Genomic DNA, 16,841 nt, shown 5'->3' on the forward strand with positions numbered 1-16,841 from the left:
GGGCCTGAACTCATGAACCATGAGATCACGACCTGAGCTGAAGTCGGACGCTCAACCGACTGAGCCACCCAGGCGCCCCCAGCTCGCCTCTTAACACACCCTTTGGTGGCTGTGTGTCCTTCCCTGTGCTCATTCCCCACCACTTGCCCTTGGGTCCTTGTCTCGGGGTCTGCTTCTGGGGAAACCCAAACTAAGGCAGATTATCTCCAAGTACGAGCTGGCCTCCGAAGACAGCAGCCACAAGGCCCCTGGGCAAGCAAGCGGCACGATTCTGAATGCCTCTATCCCATCTGGGCACGGTGCTGACATCAAAGGCTTCTTCGTACAGCACTGCACAGTTTGCAAGGCTCATTCACACTCCCGGGCCACTCAGGGCTGCAGTTCGCTGAGCCTGGGACCCACATCTGCTCCGTTCGCCAAAGCTCTCCCTGGCGCAGGCCCTGAAATGAATCTGAAGTCACTCCCCGGCTCCCCTCCAAAGCCCTCGGAAGCTTGCGGGCTGACTAGCCCATTTTTCAGATGGGGAAATGAGGCACCTAAAGGTAGCCAGCTGAGTACAGCCAGCCCCTGACTCAGGGATGCTGGGGCACAGGGCTTCCTCGGGGACCACCGCTCTTGGGATCCGCCGCTAAAATGAATGGCCCACAGCCCCCCGCCCCAGACAAGACCACCCCAGGCACTGGGGTCTGTCATCCTCCCAGCCACCTCTAGAAGGACAGGCCACCGCCCATGCGCCCTGGCCTCCCTGCCACATCCCCATCTCTGCTGTTTTACCCTCCCCGATGTCATGACGGGATCACAATTCCAGAACCTTTCCAGGGAGCTCACGGAAAACCTCCTCCTCATGGCGACGGCGCGGAGAGCACTCCTCCCAAATCCCACACCTTTTCAGAGGCGTGTCCCAAACCGGAATCCACTGGGAGGAATTTGTGAAGAAAATCAGCTAATATCTCCCCTGCCCCCGGGAGCCCTTGGCCCCTGACACAGAGGCCGGGGGGCTCTGACACAGGATGAGGGGCCACCCTCACAGCCCACGTCCTGCCAGGCTGTGCGCCACCACAAGTGGCCCACCCTTTCCCCGGGAACAGTGTCCTCCAGGCTCGTTGCTATTCCCTGGCCGTGCAACACGGCAGAGGCCTTGAACGACCATCCCTCCCAACACAGCGCCACGTGCCCTGGCAAAGCCCAGCCCCGCCAACGGCCAAGGGTCCAGAGTACATCCCGAGACAGGTAGAGCCACAGAAACTCCACAGCAGAGGGCTAATGAAGCCAGATTTGGGCCCAACTCCGTCCCCTACAACCAGGATTGCGGCACCCAATCCTGTGCAAAGTGGCTGCCTGCTGGGAGATCTATACCTCGCTGGGGCAAAACGCACACGCATGTGCACACACACACACACGCACACACTGAACACGCCATCCCAAGGGCTCACAGAGCCCGAAACATCGTCCACACATCCTAAGAATGTCTACACAGACTCATCCACTCCTTCCCCACGAGGCCTTTCTTGGAAAGAAATGAACCCCGGCTTTATATGTCGGATAATAACAAAGATCCCACCACTTTGGTGCACTAAGTGCAGGGAAGTTTGGGGGCGGGGGTCTCTCTTCTTCACTAAGAGGGAATTCTGAAAACCCAAGACTTGATGAAATCATTCATTCCGACATCAGTAACCAACAGACGCTAAGAGCGTTGATGACAGGTTGCCGAGCAACCGGCTACTATAAAAGGAGCCCAGAGTCCCAAGGTCCATCTCCGCATCACCGGAAACAGGACCTCCGTGCCCCCTGGAGAGATGCAACGAGAAGTTGCTGGCCTTTCTTGCCTGGAACGTGGGTCCTGAATCGAATCCGGCCTCTACAGCTGTGCTATCTAATATGGCAACCGACAGCTACATGTGGTCCAGTAAACGCGCTTTCTCTCAAATAAAACAAACCCGGGGGCGCCTGGGTGGCTCAGTCGGTTAAGCATCCGACTTCCTCTCAGGTCATGATCTCACGATTTGCGAGTTCCAGCCCCGCATCAGGCTCCTTGCTCTCAGCACAGAGCCCACTTTGGATCTTCTGTTCCCCCCTCTCTCTGTCCCTCCCCCACTCCCGCTCACGCTCTCTCTCTCAAAAATACATAAAACATTTAAAAAAAATTTTTTTTAAACTAAATAGAACTTACAATTCAAGTGCTCAATAGCGCTAGGACTTACTGCCGATGCTGATGTGTGGGCTGGGGGTCTAGTGGTTAGGGAAGAAAGTCCTCGCCAGGCAGAGATGCGCACTGAAGTCGTATCACCCATACCACCGAGGGATTTGTCCTCAAATACTTTAGGACAGAGAAAAAGCAGAGATGAAGCAAATTTGGCAAAACGTTAATAATCGTTGAGTTGAAGCTAGGGGGTGGCTGGGGTTCATTACGCTATTCTCTCTACTTTTCTAAGAGAAAGTTTTCATAGTATGAGGACTGGAATACGCACATGCGCTCCAAACACTCCCTCCCCACACATGCTAACTGATTACCAAAACAAATAATACTTTTACAGAGAGAAAAGCAGGAAGACACCCACGTGAGCAAGCGATCACGGAAGACATCACACCGAAGGACAGACTGACACGTGGTGTCGGTTACAAGGAGCCTAAAAAAAGCAGCACGACTTTTACCAAAACGGGGCAGGGGCGGGGGGGCCCCCCGGGCGGCTCACTAGGCTAAGCGTCCGACTTCGGCTCAGGTCATGATCTCGCGGTTCGTGAGTTCGAGCCCCACATCGGGCTCTGTGCTGGCAGCTCAGAGTCTAGAGATGCTTCGGATTCCGTGTCTCCCTCCCTCTCTGCCCCTCCCCTGCTCGCTCTCTGTCTCTGTTTCTCTCAAAAATAAACAAACATCAAAAATACTAAAAAAAAAAAAAAAAAAAGGAAAGAAAGAAAGAAAGAAAGAAAACACAGAGCCTCAATCTAACTGTGAGACCCCAAACTGAGCCCAGGGACCCCACACGAAGCAGCCTACAGAACTGGCCTGGACACCTCAAAGACACCGATGCCTGATAGAAAAAGACAAGAGATGAATTCTGGACTCGAGGAGGCTAAGGAAACTACGCGGTGCCCCCCAAAGCGGATCCTGGCAGCTGGGGCAGTGAGGGGGCAGTTGGTAAAATCTGCACTGTGAGATAATAGTGCCTCAACACTAAAGTCCCTTTTTCTTGTCTTGCCTCTCACATTTAATCAACGACCCGCTTCTGTTACCGTTTTCAGCTCGACTTTATTTTTTTAATATTTTTTAAAATTGTGGTGAAATACTCTCAACACAGAATTCACTGTTTCAACCACTTTTCGATGTCCAGTTCTAGGGCACTGAGCACATTCACACGGCTGTGCAACCGTGACCGCTGTAGTCTCCAGAACTTTCCATCTTCCCACACTGAGACTCTGTCCCCATTACACACTGACCCCCACCCACCCCAGCCCCTGGCTCCACTGTCTGCTCTTTGTCTCTGAGTCTGACGACTCTGGGGACCCCACAGAAGCGGAATCACACATTTGTCCTTTTGTCCATCGGCTTATTAGCATACTGTCCTCATACGGTTTGTGCACAGTGCAGCACGTATCAGCGTCCCCTTCCTTTTACATCTTTTTTCTTTTTGGGGGGGGAGGGGCGGAGAGGGAGGGAGAACCCTGAGCAGGCTCCACACCATCAGTGCAGAGCCTGACATGGAGCTCGAACTCACAAACCACGAGATGGTGACCCAAGCGAAAATCGAGAGTTGAATGCTTAACCGACTGAGCCACCCAGGCGCCCCCTTCCTTTTTAAGGCTCAGTCTCTGTTCTTAAATGTCATTCCATAAGAAAGTACTTGGTGCTACATACACATGCACTGAAGGCTTTGGGGTAAAGGGACATATTGACAAGTAATTGACCAATCGATTGACAGTGGCCAATCCCACTGCCAGGAGATGAACAGGCAGACCCCACCCGCTGCAGCTCCCCAGCCCCTGGGGGCCCCAGGAACCGCCCCCCCCCCCAATTGCTGCTGTGGTATCTGGATGGCAACCACCCTACTGGAAACGAAACCTTGCTACTTAGCCTAAAAGCCTCAATGGCACCCCGGAGCCCATGGGACAAAGGCCAGCTGCTGGGCGCGCCCGGGGAGTTGGGGACCTGACCCCACATCCTCCCCTCCGGAGGGTCTGAGTCCAGCCTCAGACTCTTCCCTGCCTTCCTGTGCTTCCCCTGCAGCCCTCTCCGGTGACCTTCCTGCTTCCAGCCTCTGCAGAACTCCCGTTCACCCTGAACGACCCACCCCAAAGCCGCAAGGTCTCCGAGGCTTCTGTCCCATCCAGCATCTACCCCCCTCAATCACGTACAAAATGTAAATCACTTTCGTTTTTGGCCACACATTCCCCCTCTCATTCCATTGGGCTCACGTGGAGCCACACCCTTCCACCCCCCCGCCATGCCCAACTCCCAAACTCCATGCTCCAAAAGATCCAGACTGGCATAGCCCTTCCCCTGACCCCGGTGACAGGTTCAAGGGTATGCATGCAATCCAAGTCAGGGCACAGAGACTCGATTCCAGGACAGTGGTGATCCTGCCAGGAAAGAGAAACTCCCTTGGGGCGCCTGGGTGGCTCAGTTGGTTAAGCGGCCGACTTCGGCTCAGGTCATGATCTCGCGGTCCATGAGTTCGAGCCCCGCATCGGGCTCCGTGCTGACAGCTCAGAGCCTGGAGCCTGTTTCGGATTCTGTGTCTCCCTCTCTCTGACCTTCCCCCGTTCATGCTCTGTCTCTCTCTGTCTCAAAAATAAACGTTAAAAAAAAAAAATTTAAAAAAAAAAAAAAGAAACTCCCTGTCCACAAGGGCTGTGAGCAGTCCAGATGTGCAGCCAGCAGAAGAAACAAAGCCTGAAGACAAAGAGAGACAGCATGGGACTCCTTTGAGACCCTGGATCCAGCTGTACCTGAATTCAGACACTCCTGGACTTTTCAGTTCTGAACACTAACAAGTTTATTTTCTCTGGTTTTCCCTTCCTTCTCCTCCTTTTCCCTCCTTTCCTTCTTGTCTTCATCCTCTTTGTTAAAGTTTATTTATTTTGAGAGAGAGAGCATGAGCAGGGGAGCGACAGAGAGAGAGCGGGAGAGAGAATCCCAAGCAGACTGTGTGCTGTCAGCACGGAGCCCGACTTGGGGCTCAATCCCACGAACCGTGAGATCCTGACTTGAGCTGAAATCAAGAGTTAGATGCTTAACCGACTGAGCCACCCAGGCGCCCCTACGTAAATACTTTTTAAGTTTTACACTTGTCAATCTTCATTTGTATTTTGCCTTCCAAATTTAAGAGAATTTCGGATATCCTAAAATACAAATAATTTAAGGTAGTTTTTTACATCTCGCTTAATTTACCTTTGCGGGATATTTTTTAAATTATATTTTGCGTTTTCATCCTTTAGACTAGTGCTCCCTGAGAGAAATTTCCACAGTGACAGAAATGCTGTAGGTCTGTGTTGTCCAATATGGTGGCCACTGGCCACCTGGGGCTCCTGAGCCCTTAAATGTGGCCTCTGCAACTGAGGGACTAGCTTTTTAATTTTACTTAATTTTAATGAATTTAGACTTGAATTTAAATAGCCACAGGTGGTTAGTGCTACACTGGACTGCACAACTTTAGATGATCACTGTGAAGAGAATGCAATTTCCGTGAAAACCTTGAAAATAACATAATTAATGATTTTGCTGCAGCAAAGACAAAAATAAATCGTATGAAATCTATAAACTACTAAGTTATGCACGCCTTTATTTTATTTGCTCACCCAGGCATCGCCGGCCTGGCCACAAAGGCCGCGGCACATGTAAAAATAACTAAACTCAACTTCCTTACTTGACAGTGGCCAGTCTTCATTCATATGACGGCCACCATTCTACAGAGTGTTCAACCCATGTCATCGTAGAAGCGTATTTGCCGAGGAGGACGGAACCCGTTTCGTTGAAAAGCTTGTTAGCTAGATTTTTAACGTTAAACATTCAGACATATGGCGTGTGGGCTTCCACTGGGACACTTGGTCCGTCCCCACAGATGCTTGGGGCAGGCGTGTCCATGAATGAATGAAGGAGGCGGTGTCTTCTGAGAGCCCTGCCAGGCTGTACAACGGCACGTGCAGTGGGGAGGACTCCGGATTCTAGCCTCTGGGTCCAGCAGGGACTGGAAAATCACCTGACTTTGAGGATTATTATCCCCATCGCTGCACGGGAGGCAGAAAAGCCAAGGACAGTCCAGGTGTGGACCTCACTGTGGGCTCCGTGACGGAGGGCAAACCAAACAGGGACGGAATATGGTACCTCGGGGGCACCCGGGTGGCTCGGTCGGTTGAGCTTCTTGACTCTTGAGTTCGGCTCAGGTCACGATCTCACGGTTCGTGGGTTCGAGCCCCGCGTTGGGCTCTGTGCTGAGAGCGCGGAGCCTGCTTGGGATTCTCTGTCTCCCTCTCTCTCTGCCCCTCCCCTGCTCATGCTTGCTCTCTCTCTCTCTCAACAAGAAATAAAATCCAGCTAAGGACTAGATGAGATGGTGAATGGAAGATGCTTGTTACGAGGCCTGGCACGTGGTTCCCACTCCACGAAGCCCAGGAGTGGCCCGTCCACGGCAGCCCAGCAAGACAGAGGACCCGGAAGCCCCTCCTCGCCATCCCTTCTCCAGGCACAGAGACCTGCTGACATCAGAGCAAGCCTTGCCAGGGGGGAAGGGTTCTCCGGGGCAGTCCCATGGCTCTTGAGAAGCTTGATTCTTACAGAGTGCTTCAAACCCTCCCCAGAAAGAGATTGTAAGTAACAATCACTTACACAAATAACCACCACTTTGGAGCACCAACTGTCTACCTGTACTGGATGCTTCTCATACATATCTTGATCGCCTCAAGAACAACAAAAAATGTTTACGAAACCCATAACCTTCAGAATTTCTCGGCTGGTCCTAAATGGCCTTGCAGGGACCATTTGTGGGTGACCGTTGTTTTCATTTTTTTAATGTTTATTTACTTTGAGAGAGACACAAAGAGGGGGAGACAGAGAAAGAGAGAGAGAGAGAGAGAGAGAGAGAGAGAGAGAGAGAGAGAGAATCCCAAGCAGGCTCCACACCATCAGCACAGAGCCCAATGCGGGGCTCAATCTCACAAACTGTGAGATCATGACCTGAGTTGGATGCTTAAACCAACTGAGCCATCCAGGCACCCAATGCTTTCTTTCTTTTTTTTTTTTTAATGTTTATTTATTTGTGAGAGAAAGAGAGAGAGAGAGAGAGGGGGGGGAGGGGCAGAGAGAGACAGAGACACAGAATCAGAAGCAGGCTCCAGGCTCTGAGCTGTCAGTGGAAAGCCCGACACAGGGCTCGAACTCACAAGCCATGAGCTCATGACCTGAGCTGAAGTCAGACGCTTAACCGACTGAGCCACCCAGGGGTCCCAACTGCTTTCATTTTTATACCGACTCCCCATGATTTAAAAACTGTTCTTTAAGGGAGCACATGCTGCATTTATAACCATTATGTTGCTTTATAAGGACTCCCTTTTAACGTTACATGTTTAAAGCAAGAGAGTAGACCAACGTCTTGGGAGCTTAATTTGCTTGTCCAAAGTCACACCGCCACTAATTCAACAGATTTGAGTGGTACCTTCTCAGATGCCAGGTGCTGTTCTGAGCCCCGGGGAGGCAGCAATGGACACAGACAGCTGGACTACACTTCCCAGCCTCCCCTGCAGTGAGGCGTGGCCACATGGGTGAGTCTCCCCATGGGAATGGGAGCTATCTCATAGGGCACATAGAATCCGGCTTGTTTTTCTTCCCAAGTCACTAATTAGAACACTGCCAGGACCCAGAAACACCCTGTGTACCCCACGTCTCTTAGAGGTAGCCAGTAAGCTGATTTTGCAATAATCATTTTCCGGCTTTCCACATACCTTCCTCTGCGCTCCTAAACAACACAGTTGGTTTGCCTGTTTTTGAGCATTAAACGATTGCATTCATACTTCGTGTTTCGCTACCACTCTCGACGCCTAGGTTTATCCATTCTGTTGCCTCAAAGTGGAGGTCATTCTCACGAAAGGATATTATTCCAGCATATGAATTCTACCATTGGCACTTGGGATGTCTTGCTTATCATGAACTAAGATGCTAAGATGTCCGTGTCCTCTGATGCACGTGCACACCACTTTCTCCAGGGCAGATGCCCAATGAAAATGAGCAGCTTTTAGCTCATTTGTGTTCCCCCTTCTCTGTGTGCATCTGCAAGACGATTCGCATTTCTGTATTTTCTGTTCTCTTATCTGTCCTCTTCTTACGGTAGGGCTTTATACACCCTGGATATTAATCAATGGGGTGGTTAAACGTGTTGCAGAGATGTCCCTCAAGGCTGCAGCACCTCTTCCATTTTCTTCATGGCATTTCTCTGATGAAGAGAAACTCATAATTTTTAATGTAGTCTCGTTTATCCACCTTTTCTTTAACGGTTTTAACTTTCCATGCCGTCAGAAACCTTTACCCACCCTGAAATCCAAAAGATATCCTTTTCTGTTCTCTAAAAGTTTTCAAGTGTTTTGTTTTTTTTTTTAACTTCACTTATAAATTTTAATCCATCCAGAAATGCTCTTTTCTGTATGGTGTGAGGTAGGGCTCCGGTTTCATTGTTTCCATCTAGATAGCCAATTGTTTTGGTACCATTTATTCCATAGACCATCCTTGCCTCCGGTGATCAGCAACACCAGTTTCTCAAAAATCAAAGGTCTCTGGGGTGACTAGGTGGCTCAGTCAGTTAAGAATCTGACTCTCCATTTCTGCTCAGGTCATGATCTCAAGGTTGTGAGATCGAGCCCCCTGACAGGTTCCACGCTAGGCATGGAGTCTGCTTAGGATTCTCTCTCTCCCTCTTCTTCCGTTCCTCCCCCACTCAATCGCATGCCCTCTCTCTCTCTCTCTCTCTCTTTTCTCTCAAAAAAAAAAAAATCAAATGTCTTTATATGCATCAATCTGCTTCTGGCCTCTCTATTATGTTTCATTGGTCAATTTCCCTAGCCCTGCACCAATACTACACAGCCTTTAATTCCTACAGCTATATGATAAATATATTTCTTGATCTAGATAAACCATTTAAGGATTCCAGGTTAGAAATTTAAAAATCAGCTGGTCCAACCATCCATTGAAAAACAAAGGCTCAAAGGGGGAAAGCATCTTTTACAGTATCACACAGCATATAACTAGGGACCCTGTTAAGGGCTGAATGTCTGTGTCCCCCCCTAAAAAAATTTGTATGTTGAAACCTAACTTTCAGTGTGATGGCATCTGGAGGCAGGACCCTTAGGGCATAATCAGGTCCAGCGGGTAAAAGCCCTTCTGAATGAGATTAGTGCCTTTATAAGAGGCAACCAGAGAGCTAGCTCCTTCTCTATCACATAAAAATACAGTAAGTCTGTAGTCTATAACCCAGAAGATGGATCTCACCAGAACCCAACCATGCGGGCACCTGATCTCGAACGTCTAGTCTCCGGAACTATAAGATGTAAGTTTCTATTGTTTATAAGCAACCCAGTCTACAGTACTTTGTTACAGCAGCCCAAAATGACTAAGACAAACACCCATCTCTCACCCTGGAAGATATTCCTGTGCTATTTAATATGGCAGCCACCGGGCTTATGTGGCTATTGAGCCCTTGAAATATAGCTAGTCCGAAGTGAGGTGGGTCTTAAGTATAAAAGACACAAACAGATGTCAAAGACTTGCGGTGAGAACAGAATGTAAAAAGTCTCATGAATAATTCACTTACATTGATTATATGTTGAAATGATAACACTTTGCGTATCAAGGATTAACAACAACATATTCTAAGAACTCATCTCACCCGTTTTCTACCTTTCTATGACGGCGAGATAGAAAATCAGCCACACACTCAACGGAACAGCTACTAAAAACTGTAGAACTATATACGCGGCTGGTATGACGTTTCTCCTGAAAAGCACTGGGTCACGCTATTAAATTTGCTCAATCAAGAAGCCTGCATTAGGGATTTAACTTGTAGGCGGCACCACCGTAAGGGCCATGCAATGAGGAAGGGAACAGAAATAGTTCTAACTGATGTGCTCTACTTCCCCACTGGACTCCTCACCCGTAGAAATGGCATCAGCCCAAGCATGAAAGGAACAAAGCTCATGGTCCAGCCCCTGACCCAGCTGGAGAGCTCTATCCCAGTTAGGGAGGGCTGCACCAGTGTCCAAATCTAGACATCTCCGACCAAGCCTCCCGTCCTCTCACAAATCAACCAGAGAGGTTCAGACACCTACCCAAGACCACACGGCAGCTGCACGACAGGTGAAGGCCCACAGTACGGGCTTCACAGCTCCCTCCCTGCATGTTTGCAAATGTGGCCTCCTGTCCCAGGCTTCCCCCTTCCCTTTCGAGGAACCCTCCACCAATTTAGACCTCACCATAGCAAAAAAGGACCCTCGAGAACAAGCCTTTGAAAGTCCAAGCGTCCGTATCAGAGAAGATCCCATGGATTTGAGCAGCCAGTGCCTCCCACCTTCCAGCCACAAGAAACCAAAAACCAAAAACCAACCCCACAGGAACTCCCCCGTGCATCCATCCTTCCCAGTAGGACTCCCCAACTTTATGAAGGAGACAAGGACCCCCCCCCCAGAAATGGAGGGTGAGACTGAGCGGGAAAAGCCCTAGTCCTGCCTCCCCACCTCCGATGCCATGCTCAGCCTGGACATCTGTGATCACGCTCTGCTGTTTGACCAGAATGGGTACAGACCTCATGGGGACCAGGACCCTCGGTAAGTGCCAGGAGATGACGAGCCACGTGGATGTGGGTATCAACCCGTCTCAAATTCGCCACCTTCCCCTCCACCCAGAAGGAGGACACCTGAGGGGGAGGGCAACACGTCAGGTGGGTGCCCTCTTGGTGCCCAGGCAGGAGGCAAAAGCCTTGGGGGCTGCGATCCCAGAACTGCCTGCCCTTCCTCAAGACCCCCAGGGGCGGAAGGCAACTGCAGGAAAGGGTTTTCGCGCCAGCTTTCAGGCGAGTGGACCCCACAAAATCTTAGAGAAACTTAAGAATTATGAACCTCCCCATTCAATGTGTACTTAGTCCAACAGGAGCTTGACTCCCACTCAGCAACTGGGTGGGAGTATCTGTCCTCGCCATTTTAGGAGAAACTGAGGCTCAGGGGTGACCACAAACCTCACACCGGGAAAAGGCCAAGATGGACAAGCAGCTCTTCCCGGGTCCTAGGCCTCAGTTTCCCCACCTAAAAAGAGCAGTTAATTCATTCCTCCCGCTTGCTGCGAGCGTGGTCAAGGGGGGGGGGGGGGGGGGAGGTGTGATGCGGCGGTGGAGGGGGGTTGACAGGAACGTACGGTACGGCGGCGGGGTGCGGGGGACAAGGGCAGTGCAGGGGGTAGTTGGGGGAACACGGGTGGTGCGCGCCAGCACCTTTTACATTAACAAAAACGCCGGAGAGAAACCGAGCGATTACTCTGCTCCGGGCGCCATTCAAAGTGCTCTCGAGAGCTCCTGTCACTAATCCTCACGTGGTCCCCAGGGATGGGACGTTCAGTATCCCCGTTTTGGAGACCTGGAAATTGAGGTTCAGGGAGGTGAAGCGACTCGCCTCAGGACTCGCCGCCAGGAGAGGAGGCGCCGGGAAGCCGGCGGCTGCTCCCGGGTGCGGGGCGCACAGCTGGGCGCCGACACGCTCACAAAGACCACGAAGTCTCCTTTCTGGTTTCTTCCGGCCGAGCTTAGGGTGCATCTATCAACTCCAATTCCCCGGGCGGCGCGGGGAGCCGGCCCGGCGGCGCGGAGCCGGGAGAGACCCTTGGCCACCCCTCCCTGCGCGCGCCCCCTCCGCGCGCGCCCCTCTCCCCGCGCGCGCCCCCTCCGCGTGCGCCCCCTCCTCGAACGCCCCCTTCCGGAGCGCCCCCCTCCCCACGCGCCCCCCTCTCCCTGCCATCCCCCACGCGCCCCCCTCCCTCGCGCCCCCTCCCCGCGCGCTCCCGCCCTCACCTCGCGTACTTCGTCTTCTGGAAATCCAGGAGCCGAGGAGCGAACATCGCGGCGGTTCCATCGGCACCCGGCCCGGGGCTCCGACAACCGGCGCTGGGACGGAGCGCGGGAGGGAGGGAAGAGGCGCGGGGCGCGGGAGCAGCAGGTAGGCGGGCGCAGGGCGGGGGCCGGCCGGGGGGCGCGCGGAGCCCGAGCTGGAGCCGAGCCGAGCCCGAGCCCGAGACGCCGACGCCAAATCCCGAGCAGATGGTGGTGGGGGCGGGGCGGGGGGGGCTCCGGGCCAATCGCCTTAGTCCCCGCGGCCTCGCCCCCTCCCCGTGCCCTGCGGACCCCTCCGGCCTTCGCTGGGGGAAGGAGGAGAGATGGGGAAGGATGGGGGCTTCGACTGCAGCCCCTTCTCTCTCTCTCTCTCTCTCCCTGTCCCGGTGTCCCCTCCGCCGGTAGTTTTCAGAACGAGGTGACGGCCTGCTAGACGGAGCCCCGCCGTCTCCCCCACCCTCCTCCCGGCCGGGGCTGGGCTGGAAAGGGAGCGAGGACACTGATGGCGCGCCAGCCGTTCAGGCCCCTGGCGTCGCTGGCCCCGGAGTATACTTGTAGCTCGCGCTTCCCCCGCGGCCAGCGCCTCCTGCCTTTCTTTGAGCGCCTGCGAGGCGCGACGGCCCCAAGGGATCCGCCCGGGAATGGCCGCAGTCTCCGGGGAAGCTCTCCACTCCCAGAGACTGTGATTCTGGGGACCCTCACGATCCCCCAGACAGGGGTACATGCATTTGGTTGTCGGATTCCAGCATACCCGGAATCTGCACACCCGCCTCTGTTCTACAAAATCCAGTGGTCTCCTTTAGGAGACCTTGGCCCGGGTGATGGGTTGTGTGGGGAACCACCTACAGGAAGGGACTGCTGGAGGCAGAACAGCCCTCAACCTGAAAGGACCCGTGCCCAAACTGAAGAGCAGGCATCTCCTCCTCCCCCTCCTCGCCCTTCCCTTATGCTCACAAACCCCAGCTCCCTGCTACTTTTTATAACGCTTTATTCGAGATCCTGCTACACATCCAGAAAACAATCCCACCCTACGGAATTCGTTTCTGCACTCCAAATGCTGGGCGCGAGACGGGCTCAGATACCCAGTGTTGGTGAGGACAAGAAGGGTTACAGGTGATGCATTCACAGGGGGCAGCAGGGCTGCGGGGGCGGGGGGGGGGGGGGGGGGGGGGCAGTGAGTGCCGCTGGGCAGGCAGGGCTCAGGTGGGGACCAGAGAAGGGGTATAGGGATGTTTATGAGACCTAGATGGATTTTACCCACCAGGCCCTGTTGATGGATTAGAAGTGGAGGGCGACTACTGGGCTTCTGGCTGGTCCTGCTGAGTGGGTACTGATGACATTAAGGGTGTAGGGGCAGGGGGAGGAGACCAGAGGAGAAGCAGCATGGAAGGGAGGTGAAGGAAGATGTGAGCTGGGTTTTGGCCAGGTGAGTTTGAGGTCACGGTGGGCATGAGTATAAGGTCAAGGGCTAGACTGGTGAGCCAGAGGGTCCAGTAGGGCAGCAAGCCCACCCTGCGAGGAGGAGCTGGGAGGGCAAAGCTGGAAGGCCCCTTGGATCTGCAGATTTCGAATCGCTCATCTTGACCTACCAGCCACCAGCCTCCTGCATCTGTTTATTTCTACATTAAATACAATGAAATGCAATTTGAAACGCAGTTTTTTACTCACGCGAGCCACGTTTCCAATGCTCAACAGCTACATGTGACCAGTGGCTGCCGTATCAGACCACTTCCAAATGGAAGCAAGTCCCAGAAGACCAGGAAGTCACCCCAGGTGGGCAGCGAGCAGAAAGAGAAGAGACGTCTGGTCCGGAGTGCATTGTGCTGGGAAGCCTTAAGTCACGTTCGGGCAACTTTTGTCTCAGTTGTTTGAGTACATTTTGTGTCCTGGTTGGCATGAAAATGTATTCTTACTGGGAGTCACGGTGAGGAATGGGCGAGGCTCGAGGCTATAGTGACCAGAGTCTCCTGTCTCCTTGGTGGAGGAGGGAAAGAGGCTGAGAGGGACCAGGGGCCCCACCCACGGTCACACAGCCAGAGGAGCTGTTCTGGAGCCCAGCTTCCCAGGCTCTGAGTTCTGAGCCTGCATTTCATGGCTTCTTCCCTGACCTTGACCTCTATCACCATTGTTATGACCCCCCCCCCCACACACACACACATACGATAAAGGACTGCCTTGTCAGCCCCACCAGGGCACACCTGTCCCCAGGTCAGCCATACCTCCTCCTCAGTCCTCAACCTCAATTCCCAAAAAGGTCCCTTCAGTCTTTATAAAAGAGAAAGCCCCAGAGGCCTGACCTCCCCGTGGCCCCCTCCTCCCTGGCCTGGGGCATCGGCTGTTGACTGCAGCTGCCCTGAGGCTGAGGGGAGCCACAGGTGTGGGACCAGACCTCCCCAGGCTGCCGCCCGCTGGCCTCCTCCGGCCCCAGCCTGCTGTTGACCTTCAGCGGGTCTTGGCAATGCACTCAGCAAGGCCCCAGAGGAGACCCCCGAAGGGAAACACAAACCTCAAAATGGATTTTCTTTTTATCCACGAGGAAAAAAAAGTTGAATAAGAAATGAGTTACTATTTTTACTTCTGGGATACGGTTGTTATGGTAACTGAGGGCCTCGAGGGAGTCAGGGTTGGCCTGCCAGTGAAGGAGATGAGGTGGGTTCCAGGGGCAGTGGTGGCAGCCACCAGACGAGCCTTGGACTACCTGCCAACTGTGGGATTTCTGGCACCCCTGCCCCTGGCTCTGCGCGCACCGCACCCCCCCCCCCCCGCCATGACGGAAGGCCACCTGTGCCCATCTAACCCTGGCCAGTGGCCCCTGGCAACTTCTCCCTTTGGTGCAAGCCCACCATCTCCTGCTGGCTGTGTGGTCTCGGGCTCCCCCGGCCTTGTCGCCGAGCCTGTCCTTCACTGCTCCTGGGCGGGGGGGGGGGGGGGGGGGGGCGGGAAGGGGGGGGTCGTTGTGCCTTCGTCTCCACATGCAGCTTTCAACCCCCGCCACAGTGACCACCACGGGCACCTGAGCGATCAGCCCCACAAGCCCTGCTGGCCAAAACCCAATTCTTCCCTCTGCCGTTCCTCTTCCAGCCCCCTCTCCAGAAGGCGGCCCCACATCACCCCCTGGGCCCGGTTGGCCGTGGCTGGAAGCTCTGAACGCGGCCTCCACCTCCACCTAGCTTTGTGCCCTGAACCCAGGTGCTTCCCATTCGAGGCTCAGCTTCCCCACTTGTAAAGTGGAAGTTAACGGCACCCACCCTGCAGAATTACTGAAGGAACAAAGGCCGCCTGGGCCCGATGTTATTACTGGCAATGTGTCTCCCCATTCAGTTCCCTCTGTAGCACTACATGGTAGGAGGTGCCGTTCCTAATTTGCAGACAAGGAGCCGTGCTCAGGCAGGCCAAGTCCCACAGCAAGCCACACAGCACATCTGTCTGTGCTGAAGTGCCCTGCACTGCATGGGCACTGATTAAACACCTACTGTGTTCCCGGCTCATCAGATGCGCAGAGTGGCAAGCGGGTAGGGAGATAACACCCCCCACCACCACACGCCCGCCAACCACCAGCGCTTTTCATCCCTTCCCTGGAGCCCTGACCACATCACCAGTCTCCTCCCACACGACCGACCTCTGCCATCTGTCCCCAGGACCCAATGGCACACCCTCTGATGTGATCCTTCTCCTCCCTCCTAGCGACTTCCATCCCCGATCAGTAGCTACGACATGGGCCCCTATATACGCCTAGCAGTGTCTGCCTGCAAAGTCCTCGTTGTCTCTGGCAAAGCCACATATCTTCCCTACCAGAGTGACTTTCTGAAACGCAAGTCTGACGAAGCCCCTCTCCCTAAAACCCTTCAGTGGCTCCCACTGCTTTCAGGATGGAGTCAGGATACTTTCAGGATGGAGTCAGGATAGAAAAACGACCTCACCCACCGTGCACACGCAATAAATGAATCCAAACTCCCCCCAAACATGCATGGCTTTCTCGTGCTCTGTGGCTACACAGATGCTGTTCCCTCTGCCTGGAAGGCCTTTCCTCCTTAGTTTGCCTGGCAGATCTCTATTTATTCTTCCAGACCCAGTTTAAAGTTCTCCTTTGTTGGACCTTTAGGGGAAATGGCTTCTCCTCCCTTTTATACCACCTTTGAACCAGTGTCCGGGCCCCACGGGGTCATCTTGTAGGTACCCACCAGTCAAGGACTACCAGGACCGATGCCTGTGGTAAGGTTTATCAACGGGCTGCAATCAGGGGGAGGGCCCAATGTGGGGAACTGGAGGGGTCACCTTGAGGGGCGTTAGGAAGGACTTTCGGCAGAATTTGTACTTGCCTTAGGTACTCAGGGAAGTTCAAGGTAGTGGCACTTTACCGAGGCCCTCCTTTTTATTGGACACTCAGGGGGCGCCTGGGTGGCTCAGTCACTTAGGCGTCTGACTTCGGCTCAGGTCATGATCTCACAGTTTGTGGGTTCAAACCCCACATCGGGCTCTGTGCTGACAGCTGGGAGCCTTTAGCGGCTTCGGATTCTGTGTCTCCCTCTCTCTCTGCCCCTCCCCCACTAGCACTGTCTCTTTCTTTCAAAAATAAATAAAACTTTAAAAAAAAGGAAAACGACCTTAGGGGTCAATATGAAAGTGGAGTGCACTCTGCAGACAGGCAGGAACAATTTTTAAATCCTCCACCAGTCCCTTGTGCCACTAGGGACGGGGCAACTCTCTGAAATGTAAACATAATGAAAGCTCAGATATCCACATTGAAGCCGTCTTCAGGCACGGGGCCAC

At 53.5% G+C, this 16,841-nt stretch overlaps 1 protein-coding gene and 1 long non-coding RNA gene across 11 annotated transcripts in view; one reads left to right on the plus strand and one right to left on the minus strand.

Annotated features, from left to right (window-relative positions):
- MMD2 (monocyte to macrophage differentiation associated 2) overlaps positions 1-12,138 on the minus strand; it is a 62,818-nt gene extending 50,680 nt beyond the window's left edge. For 8 of the 10 annotated variants that reach the window (XR_013552828.2, XR_013552827.2, XM_078439824.1 and 5 more), the window contains exon 1: positions 12,033-12,138. Coding sequence is in view for 7 of the 10 variants with exons in the window: in XM_078439824.1 (XP_078295950.1) it covers positions 12,033-12,079 (47 nt within the window). In the remaining 3 variants the exon portion in view is untranslated. Of the gene's footprint in view, positions 1-2,170; positions 2,318-12,032 lie in introns of all 10 variants that reach the window. The other 2 variants (XM_078439820.2, XM_078439818.2) reach the window with 2 other exon arrangements.
- On the plus strand, positions 11,462-14,939 carry LOC132689653 (uncharacterized). Its single transcript, XR_009615089.3, has 3 exons — positions 11,462-11,772; positions 12,062-13,184; positions 13,767-14,939. It is a non-coding gene; the product is annotated as an uncharacterized LOC132689653 (long non-coding RNA).
- Positions 14,940-16,841: the final 1,902 nt, after the last annotated feature.

Source organism: Panthera onca, chromosome E3, assembly GCF_046562875.1.
Source record: "Panthera onca isolate mPanOnc1 chromosome E3, mPanOnc1 haplotype 2, whole genome shotgun sequence".
NCBI lineage: Eukaryota > Metazoa > Chordata > Mammalia > Carnivora > Felidae > Panthera > Panthera onca.